Source organism: Diorhabda sublineata, chromosome 5 (genome assembly GCF_026230105.1).
Source record: "Diorhabda sublineata isolate icDioSubl1.1 chromosome 5, icDioSubl1.1, whole genome shotgun sequence".
In the NCBI taxonomy this organism is placed as follows: Eukaryota; Metazoa; Arthropoda; class Insecta; order Coleoptera; family Chrysomelidae; genus Diorhabda; species Diorhabda sublineata.
In genome coordinates this window covers 33,174,363-33,196,872 of record NC_079478.1, presented here as the reverse complement: position 1 = coordinate 33,196,872, position 22,510 = coordinate 33,174,363, and the positions used below count along the sequence as shown (strand labels likewise).

The following is a 22,510-nucleotide window of genomic DNA, read 5'->3' as shown; positions in this document are numbered from 1 at the left end:
ACGTTTAAGAAAAGCTGCCAAGAAACTAAATACATGCCAAAAATTTAATAAACAGAAAATTGGAAACGACGGTTAGCTTCTTTAAAATAATATTTTTATTCGCTCATTGTTTTCAAGTATTTTTCCAAAAATAATATCAGTTCATGTACCGCGGTTAATTCAATATATATATAAGAAGATTAGAAATTTCTAACCTCACTTATTCTATTACGAATTATATATATAGACGAGTCCTTAGAACTGATACAAAATACGCGAAGAAAACTTTATTTAGGAGATGACGTTACTTTTCAGTTTGTCACGCGACAAATGTTTTAAGAAGTTGACTAAGACGCAAAAATCTTCTTTCAAAAGTTGTTTATGAAATTTCAGTTTGTTAAAAATAGAATCTCGTTATAAAAATATATATTTATACTTTATATTGGAATTTATAAAAAAATATTTCAAGCGTACAACGTCGCGTCGAAAATGATTAAATTATGGACTCACCTGAGTTTGCGCTTGCCGTTCTTGTCCGATTTCTTCGGCGAGGGTAGTATCGCTGGCACCGACTTTATTGCGCCGTCTCCCAACTCCTAAGCCCGCCGCTTGACCCACGGGCGGCACGTGGTGATTCATCTCGTGCACTGTCAAACTCTGTTTGATATCGGCTGTAAAATTGCACGCCGAACACTTGAAGGCACCGTGTCCGTTGTGGTTCTTGCAATGCCTGTCCAGGTTCCATTTGTACGGCGTTCTGAAATCGCACATCTCGCACTTAATCATCGGCATGGAATGGTACTTGACGTGTTTCGTGTAACGCGCTTTGATGTGGGTTACATAAGTGCATTTCGAGCAACGGAAAAATTTCGTTTTGATATGTTCTTCACGCTCGTGTTTGGCGAGCATCGCGGGAGTTTTTCCGGTAAACGTGCACACCGAACACTTAAACACAGCCGCATGCGGCTCCTCTTCCGCGGGTCCTTCGCTGGAGATTTTTTTAGAGGGGGCATCATCGTGCACCATCTTCGTGTGACGTAGCAATTTCTGGAAATGCTTAGAGGCGTACAAACAATTCGGGCACTCGTAAATTTTTACTTTTTCATTATGAACGTCGCGTAAATGATAGAGATATACGCGCGGATTTTGAGTGAAAAAGTCACAGCCGACGCACAAATAGTTTCTTTTCACTTTACAATCAGGCAATTCTTTGTTGAGATGTTCGCCGCCGGCGTCGGGGGAATCTTCGTGATTTCCCGGTGTTGAGTCGTCGGCTTCGACGTCGTCTCCGTCGTCGAGGATGTTTTCTACGTCGTCACGATTGTAGAGAGCGTCTCCGCTTACTATGCTGCGCACTATCAGCGAACCCCCTGATCGATGTACCATCGAAGGCACTGACATACTAATTGTACCACGGCGAGCTGCAACAAATAACGTTTTATAATAAAAGAAATAATTCTTCAATATCAAATATATCTATTTCATCAAAGAAAAAATTAAAGCATTTTTATCAATAATTTTCACCAACTCAAAAAGATAAGGAAATAGAAACATTTTCTATGCGTTATAAACTCAAATAAAAATTAAATTTGAACGATTTTTTTCTTTCAATAAGTCAATTAAATAAATTAAATTCACATAAAAGTTTTAACCTTTATAATTAATTAACGACTGTATCAAGTTTCCTTGGAGTTTTATTCACAGGAGAGACGAGGATGTTATCACATACCTAAACGCCTATTTTGAGGAGATCGGGGCTCTCGAGATAACCTCGTATTTAAGTGTTAAATGTCGTAAACTCAATATAAAGCTCCAAGTGATTATTTTAATAATTTATTCTGACAAGAGTGAACTTTTAAAATCACAATAAAACACTAAAAATACTTCCATTTTGAGTAAATGTTTTGAGTTTGAAAAAGATTTATGGTATTGCAATACTTCAAAATTCAAAATAAAACAGTGGCGGGAGATTGCGGATTCAATCACGAACAAACAACGAAGCAAAGTAAAGAAAAGAATGTAAGAAGTGTCAAAATTGACTCATAATTCTTGTTGTTCATGAAAAATTTTTGGTTTCTTGTGCTTCACTATTATAATTAAAAATTTGAACAAGAGGAATATCAATTCTCATCTTCCTCCATACAACATTTCTTGTCCTCAAAAATATCTAATTGTGAAATTACTACTGCGAGGAAGAATATGAAGGATGCGCAAGAAAAACTTTTTTTTATTGAAATATATTTGTTTAGTAATTTGCAACTTTTGTTAACAGAAGAGAAGAAGAAATAACTGTTTGGTATAGGATTGAAAAGCACCAATAGCTTACGAACTTTTACTGCAGGACCTCTCAACATCACTTAGGAGTGTAGCAGCCGCACGAATCAAGCAGGAAAGCTCATCATTTGGAAAATTGAGCACGTTCAAAATGAAAATTCTTAATCTTAAGTGTTACATGTAAAAATATCAATCAAAACTATGTACGGGAATATATTGAAAAATTGTTAGCCTGCTATAGAACCAAACAAAAATTCAATGTCAAAATATTTTATTACTCAACATATTCTCCTCTTAATTGGATACATTGGATACGTCTCTAGACCTTTAAAAAAATTGTTTCTTCTCTTCTTGCTCTGCAAACCAGACATCCACAGCTTTTATTATCTCCTTGTTGGAAGAAAATTTACGACCTTTAAAAATTTTTTCAGTTGAAAAAAGAGATGATAGTCGGACGGAGCCAAATCTGGTGAATAAGGGGGGTGTTCTAGTAATTCAAACCCTAATTAATAAATTTTTTTGCCGTAGAGGGGTCGGTGATGTCGAATAGTAATCTCCAGTTATTGTTCTACCCTTATCCAAAAAATCAATCATGATTACTCCATGGCAATCCCAAAAAACTGGAGCAAGAACTTTTCCAGCAGATTTTTGGACCCGAAATTTCTTAGGTCTTGGAGAACCAGAGTGTCTCCTCCATTCTACCCAATGTTGCTTTGTTTTTAGTTAGTAGAAATGTACCCAAGTCTTATCCATAGTAACAATTCGGTTTAAGAAGTCTTCATCGTTTTCAAATCGAGCACAAATCGAGAGCTTCTACCCTTACACGCTTTTGGTTAACATTCAAACATTTGGGGATCCATTTTGCAGCAATTTTTCTCATGTCCAAATTGACGTGAACTATATGATGAACGCATTAGGCAGATCCGTTTTAGCCCAATTCGACGGTCTGATAAAATCATGTCACAGAAACTGGTCTTCCCGTTCGGTCATCATCTTCAATCTCTTTTGAAGCTTGCAGTCCAATTTTTTACGGTTGCATACGAAGGACATTGATCACCAAGGATATTAAGCATATCTTCGTAAATCTGTTTACGACCTCTTAACCCTTTTAAATACAGGTACTTGATGATGGCTCGATACTCCAATTTTTCGGTTTTCACAATTTCTTTTAATTTATTGCGTAACTCTGGTTTACTTTTTTGACGTCAAACTTTACACTGACACTTCTAATAAGTTATTGTTCGTTTCTATGGTAACGCAATATTTTGTTTATGCATGGAACTGGTCTAGGCTAACTAGATATCAATACATCCTCGTATTTTTGCAAAAAATATCCCCAAAATTGCGGATTTACTTACGATTAAACAACGAAGCAAAATTAAAAAAGAATACCACTAAACCAATACTCACAATTACACTGTTTACCTACAGTCTCTGAAGACGATAGCTTGGTTATTGAAACGCGCGTCGGACAGTGTAACAGTGAATGTTTTGGTAGTAGTAAATAGTGCGTTCAATATAAATATCTAACATATACAGAAGAAAAGAATGTAAAAAATATTTAATGTATTGATCATTTCCTGAAAATATAACAAATGATTCGTCTTACAAAAATTTTCATCAAAACACGTTTCTTGGTCACTCGAAAGAAAATGTTATAAACAATGATAAGATATTTTAGAATATTGCTCAATATGATGATGAGCCACTCGAGTAAAGATCCGTAGTTAATGCTTTCGGTATGTTTTAGATATTAGTCAATATAAAATATTTTTAATATTAATAATTAGTTTGTAGAAAATAGGTACATTTCACTGACATATAACGATGTATCAGGATAAATAGTTTTATTAATATGAAAAATAACAATCTGCGGAAAAAAGGAGACTTAGAAACAATTATTTACGTACAAAAAAACTTAAAGCTCTCCAATATTTGCCAGTATAACTGCATATAACTGTGTATAGAGAGTTAAACAAGCTATTGAGAAATGGTATGATGAAATAAAAAGTTATTAACAAATATTTCAGGTAGCGAAAATATGACGATTTTCATATGCTTGTGTGAAAAAACAAACAACCGTTTTTTTACAAGTATAATGCAACACACTGTATATTTCCTGATATAGGGTATTTAAACACATATGGCTCTTCTTGAATCGAAATTACTAAGAAAATTACTCTGTATAATTTAAAGAAGCGTCCATAAATTACGTGAGGTATTCAAGAGGGTGAGGGGGTCAAGTTGAATCTTTCCAAATCTCACTTGGGGGAGAGGGGGTTTTTAATAAATATTACGTAATTTTTTTCAATAGAAAACCATGTAAAATTGTGTGAAAGTAAAGTTGAATTAAAGTAAGAAATTTTTCTGGAATAAAAATATGTACTTGGCCCAACAAAGAACACACAAAAATTATGGAAAAAAAATGTATATATTATTATTAAACTCAATTTATATTTATACACCTTTCCCAGCGATGTTCAATAAGTTCGATACCATTTTCATAATAAGAATCGTCGAGCTCCTAAAAAAATCTTTGACCAACGAGTCATTTTTTCAAGTCTGAGAACAAAAAATAATCCGAAGAGACTAAATCTGGCGAACAGAGTGTATGAGGTAGCAATTCAAACTTTATTTCAGTAATTTTGGTCATTACAATAACGGATGTGTAAGCTGATGAAACAACACTTTCTTATTAACCCAATGCGGCCATTTTGCTCGATATCTTCGCTGAAACGTTGCAAAAAGTTCACATAATACTCGACAGTTGATAGTTTTATCCTTCTTCAAGATAGTCAATGAGAATTATCCCACGCGCATCCTAAAAATCCCACGCCATGCCCTTATCTGCAGATGGAACAGTCTTTGCCTTCTTTGGAGCCGTTTCTCTCTTTTCAGACCATTGTTTTGATTGTTATTTTGTTTCTCATGTGAACTAATAGAACCAGGTTTCATCCATCTATTCTGAAACATTGCCAAGCACTCGACGGAAACATCTTGACGATTCTGTTTTTGTTCTATCGTGAGCAAACGCGGCACCCAACTTGCACACAGCTTTCTCGTGTCCAAATTCTCAGTTGATATGCGATGCTCCGCACTTTTGTACATACCTAGTATGTCTGCAAGTTCGCGCACTCTCAGTCGACGATCATCTAGTACCACTTTGTGGATTTTCCTCAACATTTCTGGAGTCGTCACCTCATTTGATCGACCACTGCGATGCTGGTCTTCGCAGGTCGTACGGCCACGTTTAAACTCTGCTACTCAATATTAAATTGTAAATTCATTAAAGACGTTCACTATTTATGGCTGACAAACTCTCCAAACTTCAAAAATATGCTGCATAGATTGTGTACTTTCTAATACAGTGGTATTTTTCAAGCAATTGCCGCCAGCTGTAGTTCAGACCATGTACTTCTTGAACCATCCTCGTATGGAAGATAACTGCGTACCCAACTTTTTTCACGCTATTCTTTGTGTTGTATGAAATTCCTGAATCTACATACAGCTTTCTTGTTTTAGAGAAAATAAGTTTGTCCACCATTATGTAATATTTCTAAAGTTTCCTACGCTGTTATAACTCGTTCTGCTCTTTGGAATAAAGCGTTTTGGTATTCCAGCGTACATCCTGAATTAGACATTGTTAAAATCTATCGATTCACCTACAACTTCCATCGAAAGTTTACAAATTCTTTTTTCCGTTCTACTTATAAGGAAAAGAAGAATTTATATTCCAGCTATTGCATAAAATCGATGTGCTTTCAGTAGGTTGGTACACAAAGGTCTAGTCTGAAAAAAATGGATCGAACATTTCTTGTCTTTTATAACATCCAGCGGCAAATTATTACAAACTTGAATTATTTATCGGAGCGCAGTTGTGTGCAGGACCGTCTTATTGACAAATATCGAGATTTTTCGCAGATATAGTGTAAACTTAAAATAGTCTCAACCATTAAATTTAAACACTAATAATGATAACAGTAGACAACAAAAAAATTATTAATTTCCATCGTGATTATGAGAATCAAGGTGAAACAAAAATTAAGTCACGTCATTTTTGTTAGAAATAAACTCATTGTTTTGAAAAATCTCAAGTTTTATTATCACCACTAAAAAACATGTTTTCTTAGACCGTTTCACATGTATCCCATATTCGGAATACGGATTGTGGAGTATGTAATCTTGGCGAAAACTTCAGAGGAAGAGCAAAGGTGTCATCAACCTTTGTAAGTACGCTTATAAAATTTTATCAATTGAATCGATGGATTTATGAATAAACTTATGAAAAGCGTATAAAACAAATTTGAATATTGTAACAAAGTGAAATACTAAAAGATTCTAGAATATTCATGAGATATCTACCATATTATGTTTGACCATTGACCCCCTTCTATTGTGACATCGACTTTCTAAACTGTGAGTAGATTCTTGTAATTTAAATATATATATTTTCAAAAATTGAACAATTATTCGATAAATCGCATATTAATGTTTGGAATTGTTTGGGGAAATGGAGTGTCCATTGTCTAGTTTAATAATTCAATACAGATCATGAAATGTAAATATAGGACAAAAAGAAAATGGGATTCAATAAAGTACTTATTATAATAATCTTATATTCTTTATTGATGAATAATATAAAGATTATATCACCGATCGATGGTCTCAATCACGCAATATGGATAACCATTCAAGAATAATGTCTATAGATACTCAGTTGTTTCAGATTTTATGTTCCGCTATTAATTATGGGTTTCATTAGCTATAAAATATTTTTTGTGTAGCCGTCTAGAAGATAAAGTTTTTTTTATGTATTTATTAAAAAAAGTACATCTTTACAGAATGGGAATAATTTGGACACGGAGACATGGAGAAAGTTAAATAGTTTGCCTACAGTAGCAGGCAATTTGAACAGCCTTGGGATCCCCAACTGAAGTCCTACTTTCAGAGGTATCAGAAAAAAGATTATTTCATAGAATAGTGTGTCTGAATGCAATATTCTTTCTAAATTATGATCATTAAAAAATGATCAGATAGGAAGATCGTTTTATCAACGAGGAACCGACTTTTTGGAGACAATTGTTTCCTCCTCCTTTAGTCAAATATCTAACACGAAATGACTTAAGACTTTAAGTAGAAAGTAAGCGTTTAAATTCGACTTTAAGATGCATTGCTTAGCTTACAACAATTGTAGAAAGTATTTTAATTTTCATATGATTCAGTTTCTAAGCTTGCCTTTTTTTCTTCCAGGAAAAAAAAATTCTTTCGTTGTCCTATGCACCACGCTTTGTAGTCACAGAATAGTACTCTTAAAGGGCATGAAGCTGGTCTTCAGACGTACCTCACGGCACACTCTTAAAGCAAACACAGATCTTGGCTGTCTGATGTTGACAAAAGGCCAATCGAACAAAAATAAAGCCAATAAAATTACATGTGAAGGAATAAGTAGTTCGATTCATGAGTTCTTGACCTTAAATAGATGACCTTCCAGGTCAATTTTGCATACTCCCTGAGGATGTATAATCGGTTTGGGGCGATTCGGAACATCACCAGCAGCAAACATAACCTAGACAAAATGAAAAAATATGTCGATCCCGATTAATTTGGTAGTAGTAGTAGTAGCCCCAAAATTAATACTTATGTACCTCCAAAATAATCTAGTAAATGGAGTGTGTTCGCAAAAATCTAAATGCACGCGTCAGTGACAAGTCTCATTAAGTTTTACACACAGTTTCGTCCATTTTATTACAGTCGAGTTCGAAGGACCAATCAGTCATTTTGATAAACGTCTTGAATTGGATTTCGCGTTGTTATACAATTTTTGACTGAAGATCGATTGCCTCCAACACAAATCAGAAGCAGAATGGAAGCTGTTTACGTTGACTTGTGTTTATCAATTTTAACAAATTATTAAAAATTGGTTTTAGTAATTTCATAGGGGACAAAAATCATTAAAAGATGGCCCATGTGCAGAAGGTCTAGTGACAAAAAAAATTTCCAAAGCAAATGTTCTAAGGATCCTACAATATGACAAAAATGAGCGCAATATAGATGCTTTCAACTCTCAGCGCAGTGAAAAACAGCATCTGAAAGTAGAATCTGTGCTAAAAAAGGCAAAGGTCACGAGAAGCACCAAAAAAGTGACAGCTACAACATTTTGCGACTGAGATCTTTTTGAATCAATTTAAAAAGTAAATACTGCCGTGGACGTGACATTTTACGTTGACTTACTAAGGCCGTTTGGTAAAAAAATGATCGAAAAAAGACGCTGTAAAAACAGCAGTGGTGTATGCTTGCTTCATGACAATTTTTTCGGTCTACACTGCATCGCTTTCCAAGACTAGTGTACACCATATAGCCTTGATCTGGTCTCGCGTTTTGTTTTCAAATCTAAAGGCCTGATTAATGAGCAAAAGATTTAACAGCGACGTTCAAATTTACGTGGTGGTTTACCAACATATATTTATAATGGCATAGAAGTTTTAGACAAACGTCTGAAAAATTCGTGCTAATAAAGGAATAATATATAAAAAAATCATCTCAAATTTTTATTTACGACCTTTTCTTCTATGCTAAGAGCTCATACAACCGCACTACCTATATAAGTCACTGAATAAGTGAAACGACGAGAAAGTTTGACAAAAATCTATTTCCTTAAAAATTTATATAAATAGAGTAATGGAAAATAAAAGAGGAAGAACTACTTACTGAAAAAGGATTCGAATGACTGGGAAGAAGAATCGTACCCAGATCGCGGTAGAAACTTCACCAGTTAAGTTAATCTAGAGGCCTGTACGACATTTATATTTCAGTCACCTGCACAAGAGACTCACTGAATAAAATCCCCAGACTGGGAACCAAATTCAGATCTATTGATTACAAAAATATCATAGAAAGCACCCCACAGTAATTTTATGGCAATAATGTTCTGAATTATTCCGAAATTTGGTGAATGTACACAGAGAAAGCGACCTGAATTTATTTGACTCTATTCCGTTTTGTTGTGACGTTCTTCCATTTTAAGTTATAGTAGATTTATAGAAGTTATAGTCTTTTCTTGAACGATTAGTCAACACAATCAAACAAGATGATATTTTAATTTTATTATAGAAACCTCTTACTGAGTACGTACGTCAAATTTTGTTAATAAACAAGGGCATTTGACATTATTCACACAACATCTGTAAAGTAACAATGTTAGTAATAAACATTATTTTGTATCAAGACTATGAATATAATCGACAAATTTCAGTTCTACTGCTTATTCGGATCAACAATTGTATGTTAATTCCAATGATTGACTCTTGGCCCCCGGCCATTTCCTTGACCCCTTTTTTTATTTTAGAATTATTAATGCACAAGAACAAACGATGTCGATAATGTTATGGTATATTGAGACAAATTGATAACAATTTTTATTTCGACAATTAATAATTGTTAAATCTTCATGTTTGTAAGGTAAGAATTGCGTTCAAAGGTTCTTTCTATTTACCAAGAAACATGTATTACCAGTTAATATTACACGACTAATGACAGTGACCCTGTACCACGGCGACACTATTAAATGAGTATTTAGTATTCAAATCCATTATAATTAAGTTTTTATCATTAATTTTTTCAATAATAATATTTTCATTGTTAACAATATTGCTTACAAGAAAAAACACTAGAATTAATTGACTCCGTATAAAAAAATATACAAAAATTTTGTCACTTCTATAATTCAATGACTATTTAAGGTTAACTGTATAAATCAGTAATCAGTAAAATTTTTTCAGGGGGGAGGTTTGATTAGATTTTAGCGTTTAAACTGCACGCGTCAATCGAATCGTATACATTTTTTTCTCCTCCGTATTTTGACATTTACATGGCGTAAGTAACAATTACGAAAAAAGTATCGATTGCTCTTGATGACGGATTGCATGTTAATATACCACCCTCGGGTGCAAATAATTTATGCCATTATATCTTATTTATTTCTTGGACCTTTTGATATATTGATGCATCTAAATGTACTTAATTTTAGGTCTCTTCTGTTTTAAAATTTGCCGTTTCGACTTTTTTTAAGTCTTTTCAAAATATGATATTGACACTGACAATTTGCGTATTTATATTTATCAATAAATAGATTACCTACATCACGAACATCAAAATAAGAATATTATCAAAATAGAAAATGTTCTAATAAGAATAGGAATAAAGTCCTTACATTTAGGTCTTATTTATCATTCATCATAGATTTTTCGTTTTTATGATTGTGAACCATTTCTAAAAATTTTCTGTTTCATATACTAGATTCCGACCCAATTGAATTCATATTTTTTTGATATTTCATTATTTCTTTAACGCAATTTTATTTTTTTTTTATCACATTGATGACTTTTTAGTCTATTTTCTAAATATCGAGAAATCTGCCCCATGTAAACTGCGTCACCATTAGTACAAGTCACTTGATATATAATATTACTTCTTTTGTTTTTTGGTGTTTTAGATTTCAATTTAGTGAAATATTTGGATAACGTATTATGCCCTTTATGACTTATACTAAAAAAAGCCGTGAGCAACAGAGCTCCATCGCGAAAGTCGAATTTTTCGTCCAATGAAGACGGGCGTTTGGTGCTAGAAGAACTGAAGAAGAAAACTTTGAACTTGAGAAAGACAATTCTTCAACATCACCCCTACTTGCATGCGAAGTTCGAACCTTCTAGTTAAACTTTTTGTGACCAAAAAATAAGAAAATCTAACAAAAATGATCATAAAATGGAGAGGGATGGAGATGGAAATCATCTCGCAACTAATTGAACCTACATGTGAAATTTCATTTTTCAGTAGCTTTTCGTTTGACCTGCAGAGGTGAGCAAAGGTCAAAAACCACTTTTTTTGCACTGCGACCCCTCGAAGTATTCATTTGTTTTCAACCAAACTCTAATAACGTCAATCCGCCGCCAAAAAAGTCATGTATGCTAATTTTGAACCAAATCGGACCCATAGCAATTGCTCGAGAGACGAAAATAAGAATTGTAGCTTAAACAGATATATATATATATAAACTACAGACATTCGAAAAACCATCATAATCATGTTCAGGAGGTCTCAAAACATGGGAAAAATGATGTGCCCCCCATTTTTCTTCTAGTCATGCCTACCCTACCGTAATGGTCTAATTTTTTCTTGAAAAATTCGACTAATAACAAAGTTATTGAAATAATTTGATAGTCGTTGGGAAATTCCTTTTAAAACAAAAGAGACCTAAAATCAAGAACATTTAGAAGCATTAATTTCTTATTTATTAGGTGAGTTGAAAAGTTCATAGGCTGACGAATAGATGGCGCTACTGGTATAAAATCCTTATGAGCTTCAAAGTACACGTGTATAAATTTGACATATGTGCCACTATAAGGTAGGCTGGAATTTTTTTTTTCTTCTTCGAGCCACGTTTAGTCGTCCGTATTGTTTCTTTCTTTTTTCCAACCTGAACCAGCGCAATCACAAACCTACCACCACAACTCCAACCATGCAGAGGAGCAAATCTTACATGAGGGACAATTCCAATGAACCTTCCTCTGTAAAAAAAATTTGCTCATCCCACCCAAAATATACTCAACGAATCTTTTTTTTTAATATTAGATTGCGAGTTATACCATTTTGAGTGAGCAAATTTTTTAGTCTAAAAAAATGGATAACAAAGAATTTCATGCGTTAATAAAGCATCGCTTTTTGGCCAAAAAATACTATTGAAGCCAAGACTTGTTAACATTATTATTGTCCCAGGAAAATCAAACGTCGAGAAATTGTTTGCTGAGTTTAAACGAGGCGAAATGAGGAGCAGAGGCTATCATTGATAAAAACACCAAGAAAATCCACAAAATAATTTCATATAATTGTAAAGTGGAGCAGAATGAAATATATAAGACCCAATAAAACACTTTGTTTCGAACTTGTTTCACTTTCTGTAACACGTCGTATTCGGCTTCTTCGGCTTGTAAAATTTACAGCGATTGACTCACAAGATTTTAAAAGTGAAAGTAGGCACGTATCAGAGAGAACGAAGAGTTTCAACAAGTTTTTAATCAAATAAGGTCTAAAGACTTTGACAAAAATAACATATTTGCGGTGCTTGTAAAAATTTTTTTCAAATAATATAGTTTTAAGTCTAATTTTGTAACTAGTGCCCGATTCGCATTATTTTTAAGAACGTATGGAGTAAATGACATAGACGAACCATTCAAGAAACAAAATAAGAGAGTTTTGATGCTTTCACTTTATCAGCTAGGCTGAATTGTGAACAACGAACAAAGAATTGTGTATGGCTAATATCCATAGACAAATATAAATTCAGCTGAAGTTATTGGAGATTGAATAGTTTATCATAAAATATATAAAATTCCTTTTTATTCCAATGTGTGGAAATCCTACTATATTTCAAACGATGATCCGAGAAAGATCCGATATATGAAAGCGAAAATGATTTTCCACATGAGTCAAATACTGTCAGCGAAATTGAGAAGCTTGTGTTATAACGTATTGGATTAATGAGGATATAATTTCAAATATATATAACATTGAGTGCAATGTGGGTGCTTTGAACTCTCAACGTAGTGCAAAAAGTAGTATCGGAAAGTAGAGTCCGTGCCAAAAAAGGCAAAGGTCACGAAATGCACCCAAAAAGTGATAGCTACAATATTTTGCGTACTCATATTAATTAATACATTACCTACATCAAAATGAGAATAAAATGATAAACAACATGTTCAAGAAAAGGATAAAAAAATACTGCAATCAATTAAAAAACAAAACAGAAACATTTTTCCTTACCAACAATTATCAAATTATTTTAATAACTTTGTTATTAGTATAAGATATAAAGGGCATAATACGTTATCCAAATATTTCACTAAATTGAAATCTAATACACCAAAAAACAAAAGAAGTAATATATTATATATCAAGTGCCTTGTGCTAATTGTAACGCCTACATAGGGCAGACATCTCGATATTTAGAAAACAGACTAAAAGGTCATCAATACGAAAAAAAACAAAACTGTATTAACCAACCATGAAACCATGAAAAATTCTTGGTTCACATTTATATAAATGATTTAAATGATAAAAAAGACCTAAATAATTTAAATAAAATTCATAGCTCTATTTTGAAAATTCTAATAAAACTACAAATAATTTAATGATCAAGTACTGCTACATATTTGAGATGTAAGGACTGAGGAAAAAACTGATATTTCTTATTAGAACAAAGTTCTAAGTTAATTTTATCCTTATTTTGATATTCATAATGAAGGTAATCTATTTATTGAAGAATATAAATACGCAAATTGTCAGTGTCAATATCATATTTTGAAAAGACTTAAAAAAAGTCGAAACGGCAAATTTTATCTTCCAAAAATTATTAAAAAACTAATTTTAAAACAGAAAAGACCTAAAATCAATAACATTTAGAAGCATTGTTCTTTTAATGTTTACATAATAAAATAAAACAGTTTTTGTTAACTTTTACACCCCTTTGGCGCGATCTGGTGGCACTTTAGTAACTAGCAACCTGTTGTTCTAGTTCCTTTAATACAAACATAAGCTTTTTTCGTAATTAGATTATGTGTTTAATAGAAATGAATCGGTGTATCAAATACAAGTCTTTTTATGCAGCAAATGGTTCTCGACTAGTAAATGTTACTTATATCCCAACACGAGGATTTCTATTTGGATTTGAGATACTAGATAGATAGATACTAGATAGATTGAGATAGATACTAGAAACATTCATCTTGGTCAAAAAATGGTATTAAATCATGAACAACTTCGTGCGATCATTTTTTACGACTTTCGACGCAGATAAAACCAACAGCATTGCGCCGATTAACTCGCTTCGACTTTTGATGATAACGCGCCATGTTTCGCTGGATTTCCGAATTCCATCGTGGTCGCACTCTACAGGATGCTTTGTGTAAACTGATATTGCAAGATCGTCTTGTGTGAGACTGAGGCATTCTTGGGCATTAGTTCCACTCGCCTACATTCAATATTGCATGAACAGTTGGCTGTCAAAAAGATTTGTCGCCTTGAAAATCGCATAATTCAATCACGGTGCTTCAAAAGAATTCTATCGTAACAGACAGCGATTCGGGGATCTATGCATATGAATCCGAAGCTAAACAACTGTATGAACCTTTCAAGAAGAAATCCAACCAGCATTTGTTTGCCAGAAGTGTTCGCATGAGACGAATCATTCTACACCACGACAATGCGAGTTCTCGCACATCAGTTCAAGCAAAGACATTTGTTTGGCATCCATTGATTTCTTTTTATGCCCGCGGATCAAAAATAAATTGCGAGGTCAATCTAAAGCGGTTGATGCGTTCAAATTACATGTTTTGATGGTACTTCAGTCGGAATGGAAAAAATGCTTCGACAATTGGTTCAAACGCATGCAAAAATGTATTGATCGTGAGGGAGAATATTTTGAAAAACAATAAAAACAATTCCGATCACTAATATTTTTTTCAAAACTTAAGTATCAACTCTCGTATATAATAAGTATTTTTCCTAAATACCAACTTATTTATGATAATGTTCCTTTATGAAAAATTAAACTTTATAAGCAAATTTTCATGTAAATTATGTTATTTTACATGAAATTAGGAATTTTATTGGTCATCGTTTAAATCTAATTTATGTCTTCAATATGGCTTCTGCCATGTTACGCTTTAACTAAACAATGTGCTGTTAATTTGAAGCTCTAAGTGTGTAGTTGTCGGAATTAAAATAAAGATGAACAATTTATTGAACTTCTTTTCGATAGCAGCCCACACACTATCACGATGATTAAACATTAGTTCAGTTTACAAAAGATATTTCAATAATTCTACGTAATAATGGGTGTCGCTACAACACAGTTCGCTTCTATAATAAGAAATGATCGTATTTTGTTTAATATTTTTCAAATATATACAAAGTAGGACAAAAAAATTTTATCATAAGTTACACGTTGTAAGAGAATTGAATAATAACACTACCACAACACTACACTATCGAAAAAAATTATCAATTTCTTCAATTTCTTATTTCTTAGATCTTTTGGTGTATTAATGCACCTTCATTTTCTTGATTTTAGGTCTGTTCTGTTTTAAAATTAGTTTTTTTAATAATTTTTGGAAGATGAAATTTGAAGATGCGACTTTAAGTCTTAAGTCAAAATATTTTGATGAAGAAAAATCGAAACGTTAAATTTTATCTTCTAAAATTTATTAAAAAACTTACTTTAAAACAGAAGAGACCTAAAATCACGAACATTGAGATGCATTAAAAAATTATCACAAAACTGACGTTTGGATTTAAAGAAAAATGTAATGAAATGCATTTTGGTAAATTTGCAATATAACTCGAAATAAAAGAATTATATTGCCAAACAGATTTCAAATAACAGCGAAGATAATTATGAAGAAGGACATAAAGAAGATAGATAGGAGCTCAATGATCTATTCAGTGATGTAAAGATAAATACGGAATATTAAATTCAAGATTGAAAATATGGAAAGTCCTTTAATCGAATTTTAACCATCGTTCATATATTATCGATAGGCGACAAAATAATTTCGGTTTTTTAGTATAAAACACTTTTTTTAACAAAGAATAATTTTTAATCAATTATATTTTTCTCAAATACAACGTCATTTGTGAAAGTTTGACCAATCAAAGAATTCTGCAAACTTCGAAATAAATGGTAATCAGATGGTGCCAGATGAGGGCTGTATGAGGGATGTGGTCCAAGCTCCAATAGTTTCCCAAGAGTTGCCAAAGATTTTTGTGGCCTTGCATTATCATGGTGGAACCTAAACCATTCCGATTTGACAATTCTGGCCGTTTTCCTTTGATTGATTCATCCAGTTTAAACGTTGACAATAAACATCAAAATTTATCATTTTGGTTCTTTGAAAGCAGCTCAAAAAACACAATATTTCTGTAATCCCACCAAACTGACAGCATGAGATTTTTATGTTGTTTTCCAGCTTTCGATGTGGTTTGTGCTAGTTCATCGTGTTTGCTCCATGATCCTTTTCGAACTATGTTACTGTACAGGGCATCCCCAGTAACGATTCTCATTTCGTTTAAAGTGCATATCGCAAATGTTAATTCTTGGTGTTAAATGAATTTCTTTAAATTCGTGGGGTATTCAAATATCAAGCTTCTTAACTAGTCCACGCACGACATTTTAAGTGCTTTGAAATGACGATCTTCAATTATGACTTTGATTTGGTTCAACATTAGTAGGCCGACCAAAACGATGCTCATCTTTAAGGAAAATATCTCCAGAAAGGAATCTTTGATACCAATTTTGTCACGTGCGCTCTGTTGAGCAATCAGTACCATAAGCTTCACATATTTCTATGTGAGGAGCCGCAGTAACTTTCTTTGCTTTATGGAAATAAAAAAGTAAAATATGTCGAAAATGTTCCATTTAAAATTAACCCACCACTAATAGCTTTAGTAAAAATGCTTGCTTCTAAAGTTGCGTCAATGTGATCAGTATCACGTGTCAAATGATAAAGTACAGCACAAGCATGAGTTATTCAAAAAATAGAGAAAGGCTCTCTTTGATTAAGAAGCGAAAGTACTTATATTTTCATTCAACTAAAATGACAAGTCAAGAGCATTATTTTTAGACTAAATTAGAAAGCTGTTTTTTTGAACATTAAAATAAATTTCCATTATTTCTAATAACTTATGGTGTCAATTTTAGAGAAATCTACCATGTACTAAAACATATCTTGTAGTAAAGCAAAAGGAATACACAAAAGGGTTAATTTGTGATTATTTAAAAGTAGACAGTCTGCTTTTGGAGCTATAGATTAGCTACGATTGGTATTTTTTATGCAAATGAGACATGTGTGCAAACAATCAGCATTATATTCGAAAAATGTGGCCTAAAACGTCCAGGTATAAAAGAATGCGAAATTCAATACTATAATTTTGTGAAAACTAAAGGTGTGGAGAAAAAAATCCGTACATTTTAAGACAGCTTAGCAAGTAAAGCAGGCGTTGACTGAGGATGTTATTGTTTTATGTAATTTGGCAGTTGCCAATGTATAAACACCACGTCTCTGTAAGAAGTTTCAAGTATAAAAAATCTGGAAAGAGAACGACATAAAATAATTGCCAATTTTATGAACAAAATCATGACCTGAAGAAACCTGAAGATTGGAATTAGCCAGACAAATAATTTATCATATCTGATGGCGTGTTAAGACAGGCATTTCCATTGAAAAAAAGAAAAGAGAAGCCTTGGTTAAAACGGCTCATGGAACACTGAGAGTCACTTTGCAAAAGTTAAGCAGAAAATTCAAAATTGATAAGAAATATGTGAACAACCTAAACGAATAAAATGTAGTTAAAAAATCAAGTAAATCGACACGCATATAAAACAAAAAACCAAACTTGGAAGTCGTTATTTACGAAGAGTCATATTTTACTTTTGACTGGAGTGAAACTGCGAATAATAAGATTTATTATTTCTAGTGGAAGTACCTAAATTGAGAGGTGTTTTTCAAAAGACTCAAAAGTGTTGGTATGGTTGGCGATATCTTTCGTGGCCGTTCTTCGGCATACTTTTGTCCTTCTGGAAATTATGTAATTACCAAAGCAATATGAAAAAGAGTTTGTTAGATCTAAATTAACGCTTTTCATAAAGATAAAGCATCCTGAAGGAAATTTTGTATTTTGACCAGATTGGGCAACTGCTCATTATGCAAAGACGTTTAGAAAGCTTTTGCAGAGTTGGATGTTCCGTTTATTAAAAGTCTAGGAATGTTCCTGATTCTACTAAAACCAATTGAACGTTTTTGGCGACTTTTGAAACGAAACGTATATTCTGAAGGTTGGGAAGCAAATACTTGATTAAAAAAAATTGAGCAAACTTCGGAAAACGGCAGATTCAGTATTTCACAATTTAATGCAACATTAAAAAACAAAAATTAGTTAAGCGAGCCGACTGGGCGCTGATTTAGATGTGTGTAATTATAGTGTAGCAACCATTTTTCCATAGAGTAAAGTGCAAATAATTAAATTAAAACAACTAATTTTGTATGGAGTTTTGACCCCGCACCCTTATGAATAAAGATGGTACAGTTTTTGGATTTAAAGTTTCCAAATTTAGAGCTAAGTAAATTTGAAAAAAAACTAATTGAATATCATAATTTAAGCAATTTTTAAAGACCAATAAAAGATTTTTAGGTTAGGTTAGGTTAGGTTAGAATCTTCATTCTCCATTTCAAAGAGATTGAAGAAAAACCCATTTTTCACGATTTTACTGCAACTACTGGCAATTTTGTATCGAAATTTTATACAAATATGTTTTTGAAGCTGATACATCCAATGAATTTGTTTTTATGTCTCACCCTTATAGAAGGCGATAGTTACAGGGTTCCTACCAAGTAGTATTGCACAAAAATTTTTTAATATTAGATTTATTAGGCAAAATTTCAAGTAAACTTAAACATTATTTAATTTTACACCAAAAAGATGATATTGATAAAACTCGATATTGTGTACCATTTTCGGAATATTTGGTATAAACTATTGGTAAAGTTATTAATCATCATTATTATTAATTAGTAAGCATTATGTGAATAGAAAATTTTTTGTCGCGTAAATGAAACCCCATCTATAAAACGGATACTTGTAAAAACATTGGGACCGAGTTCTTTCGTTTTACAAAAATCCAGTCTAATCAGTTAAGGTTAAATACATATGAGCACCTATTTGAGGCCTTAGTATGAAACAAACAAGAATTTGATGATTGTGTATTGCGGTTCTGGGACTCAAATCATACTAAGGTCCCCGATAGCTGAGTACCCATAATAATTATTTAAATTTGAATTTTACACGGTAATTGCATCTTCTCTGAGTTTGCCATGGAAAATTGTCATTCATTGATAGTTATCACGTTCAATACTTCTTGGTACGAACCGTGTAACTAGCGCCCTCTATGAGAGTCAGATATAAAAACAAATTCATTGGATGTATCAGCTTCTTGAATACGTATGAGGTTTTTACTGAGCAAAACCCAAATATTTTTCAGTTTTCTATCTATCCTAGAGTCTGGATCACCTTTTTTTTTAAACACCCTATATAAACATTAATTTTATAAACTGCTCTTTCCGTATAGAGTATTTAACAGTCGAAATGTAGAATTACGTAACTAAAAGTTTTATCACAATAGCCTTGAGTGACTGTTAAATACGTGTGTGGTTACTATACATTATTGACTTCTTTCAGTGACACACGATTCTGCAGCGTTAGAAACAAGCGTCATCAAGAAGTAAAATACACATCATTGTACAGTTCGTGTCATGCCAACGCTTAATTAGAACGAGGACACAGCTCAGTAAACCGTAAAAATGAATAGTATTGCTGGGAAATATAGAAAGACGTTTTTATTCTAAGGCTTCTTAAATTAGTGTTTTGGAAGCCAATTTGAAATATTTACCTAATGAAAAAATATCGATTCCATCCTAGTTGAATTATAAACTTTATGTAGCGGAAATGTCAATATTCTAGGTAATATTATTCACAATTTTCTTTCGACTTACAGCAGGAGCGGATCCAGGTCGAATTTTGGGAGGAAAACTTTTAAATCTTTAAAAGATATTTTAGGAAATGGAGAATAGAGTATTTATTTATAGATATTCAACATAACGATAAGCTTACGAGGTCTGGCGATTAAATAACCACCACACACCTTTCCATACGTTTTTTCTAGTGATCAAAGCAGTGCTGGAAGTCTTCTTTGGTGAGTGCCTTTAGGAGCTCTGCCGTTTTTTACTTTATCCCTTCCATCGACTCAAATCGGGCCCCTTTCAAAGCAGATTTTATCTTCGGAAACAAAAAAAAGTCGTACGGTGCCAAATCTGGTGAATACGGCGGGTGTTCGAGCACTTAGCGCTTAATGGCCAAATACTGCTTCACAGATAGCGCGTTATGGGCAGGTACGTTGTCCTGGTGCAAAATCCATGAGTTATTCTTCCGCAACTCGGGCCGTTGTGTTGCCAAAACTGACAAATAGTAAGTCTGGTTGACAACCTGAACCTCTGGAACCCATTCAGTCATCACGATACCGTTAATGTCGAAAAAAAAAATGATCAAAATTGCCTCAAATTTCGATTTGCTCTCTCATAGGACTCTTGAAACAATTTATAGTACTCAGTCGGAGTTTTTTTCAATTTAACGAGAACTTTGAGATTGATACGTTGCTCCTTGTTATCGTCACCCGTCAAGGGCCACCCTCTAGGTGCGCAGTCTTGTTGTTTAATAGCCAGAACTCGTACATAGCTTTAGTTTGACTTCTGATTTTAAAAACATGAAATATGAATTACCAAATTTGATAAAAGAACGAGAACTTTCTAAATAAGGAAATGTCGTAACGTAACTTGAATTGTCAAGCCAAGTCGAGCAAAAAAAAAACGGCCGTCCCATCCTTTTCTCGAAGCAGTTCAGGCTATTTTCGACCCCCTATAACTTTCGTTGAGGATTAAACTAGAAGCGTGTATTTCAAGCGATGGCCAAGTCAATTTATTTTGTTTAAACATAAAAGATTTTTAATATTAATGTGGTCACTATAAGATTTTGTTAGTTTAGCTAATTACGTAATAACTTAAGACAGAAGGTCCTTTAAGTAGGGACTGAATAAATCAACCGACTTGGTATTCCATAGATTTCACAACAGTAGAACCGAGTTGCGAGACTTGGTTTCATTTTTGACGTTAAGAATCTTCACGATGTAAATTAGAAAACAAAGTTTTTTGTGGTTCTCTTTATGAAATAGTCGAAGCAGAATAGGTGAACAAAATAGTCAATAAATCAAAGTTAACCAATAAAAAAATGATATTTGAAAGTTTCCTACCATATTTGAACAAGTAATATTAGAGGCATAGACGATAGGTTTTGATTTTGCAAAACGATTAACAATATTTATGGGGTCAACTATGTTTCCACACAGCTTTAAGGCTACAGACAGTTCAAATATTTTTGTAGCTATACATCGTGTATTTTCGTATGAAATAACATTTGCAAATATAATATATATATCGGATGTATACTTATATTTTCACCTAATTAATCTGCTTATAACTTTCAAACAGCTGAAGGTAAAAAAGTTTTTCATTTCTCCAGATATGAAGAACATTATGACATACTAATCGTATAGATATAAGGGTTCAAACTTTGATTTTTAAACATCCTCATGTTCATAAATTCTAGCCAGTATAATTAGAGCTTCTTCTCACAAATCAAAATCAAAATCGGACTCAGAAGTTGAACTGTTGCAACAATGAGTGGCTCGTCTGACTTTTTTTTCTTCTTTAATCGTATGATCAATTGTATTTTCCCAATTTTCAGGCTTCGCATTATTCGCAGCCTCCAAAAGCATCACTCATTTCAGAAGAATTATGTTTTCTTGAAACGTCTGCCTTTCCCTGTACCCATACCAGATCAAACAGGTTTAGTTCGCGATCATATGGTGGAGATCTAACCTCTGTAGATCCACGATTTTCTGCAATTTCATATTTCTCTTCTTCTTAACCACTTGTTTGACTTATTTATAGTGAGTTTTTAGTACGTTGCCCAATAGAAAGATCCACACCCCACTTGATTATGATAATATATCTTTTAAATTTTAATTGTAGGTTTTAATTATGATGCAGCTGATAGAAGACATTGGAAACAACTCGATGTTAGTAAAAGTTAGCCAATTTCGAATACATAGTGACAAAAGTGAATTCCATAAATGGTACTACATTATTAAAACCAAGCAGAACATTTTTCAATATAATATAAATAATAGCAAATCATACAAACCGCTGATAATTAAAATTTTCTAAACCACATTTAATAAACACACTCACTACTTTGTACTATTACTGTGATGAACAGAATCGATTTCTTCTTATTTGTTTTCAAATTCTTCCACGTTTCCAAAATTTAAATTAAATTATATCAAGTTAAATTTTATGGTAAACACCAACAAAAAATTTTCGAAAGGATTTTTGAACAGGAAACATAAAACTATAATACAAAAGGTTTCTTCCTGTTCACCTCACAACCCATTTAAAATAAAAGTCAAGAAACATTTGAACGGGAAATGACAAAGACGGAAGTGGTCTGCAGACCAACTGTAATGTCTTATTTGATAACAAATACGAGTTAAGATTATACCTAGATTTGGAGATTGAAAACGAAATTTTTAGTGATATTT

The 22,510-nt window shown here is 32.9% G+C and overlaps 1 protein-coding gene across 4 annotated transcripts in view; it reads right to left on the bottom strand.

Moving 5' to 3' along the window:
• The window catches only part of LOC130444607 (zinc finger protein 208-like), a 184,022-nt gene that overhangs the window by 80,848 nt on the left and 80,664 nt on the right, over window positions 1-22,510 (bottom strand). For all 4 annotated transcript variants that reach the window (XM_056779837.1, XM_056779839.1, XM_056779836.1 and 1 more), the window contains exon 2: window positions 490-1,400. In XM_056779837.1, the coding sequence (XP_056635815.1) occupies window positions 490-1,380 (891 nt within the window). In that variant the 5' untranslated portion in view covers window positions 1,381-1,400. The remainder of the gene's footprint in view (window positions 1-489; window positions 1,401-22,510) is intronic.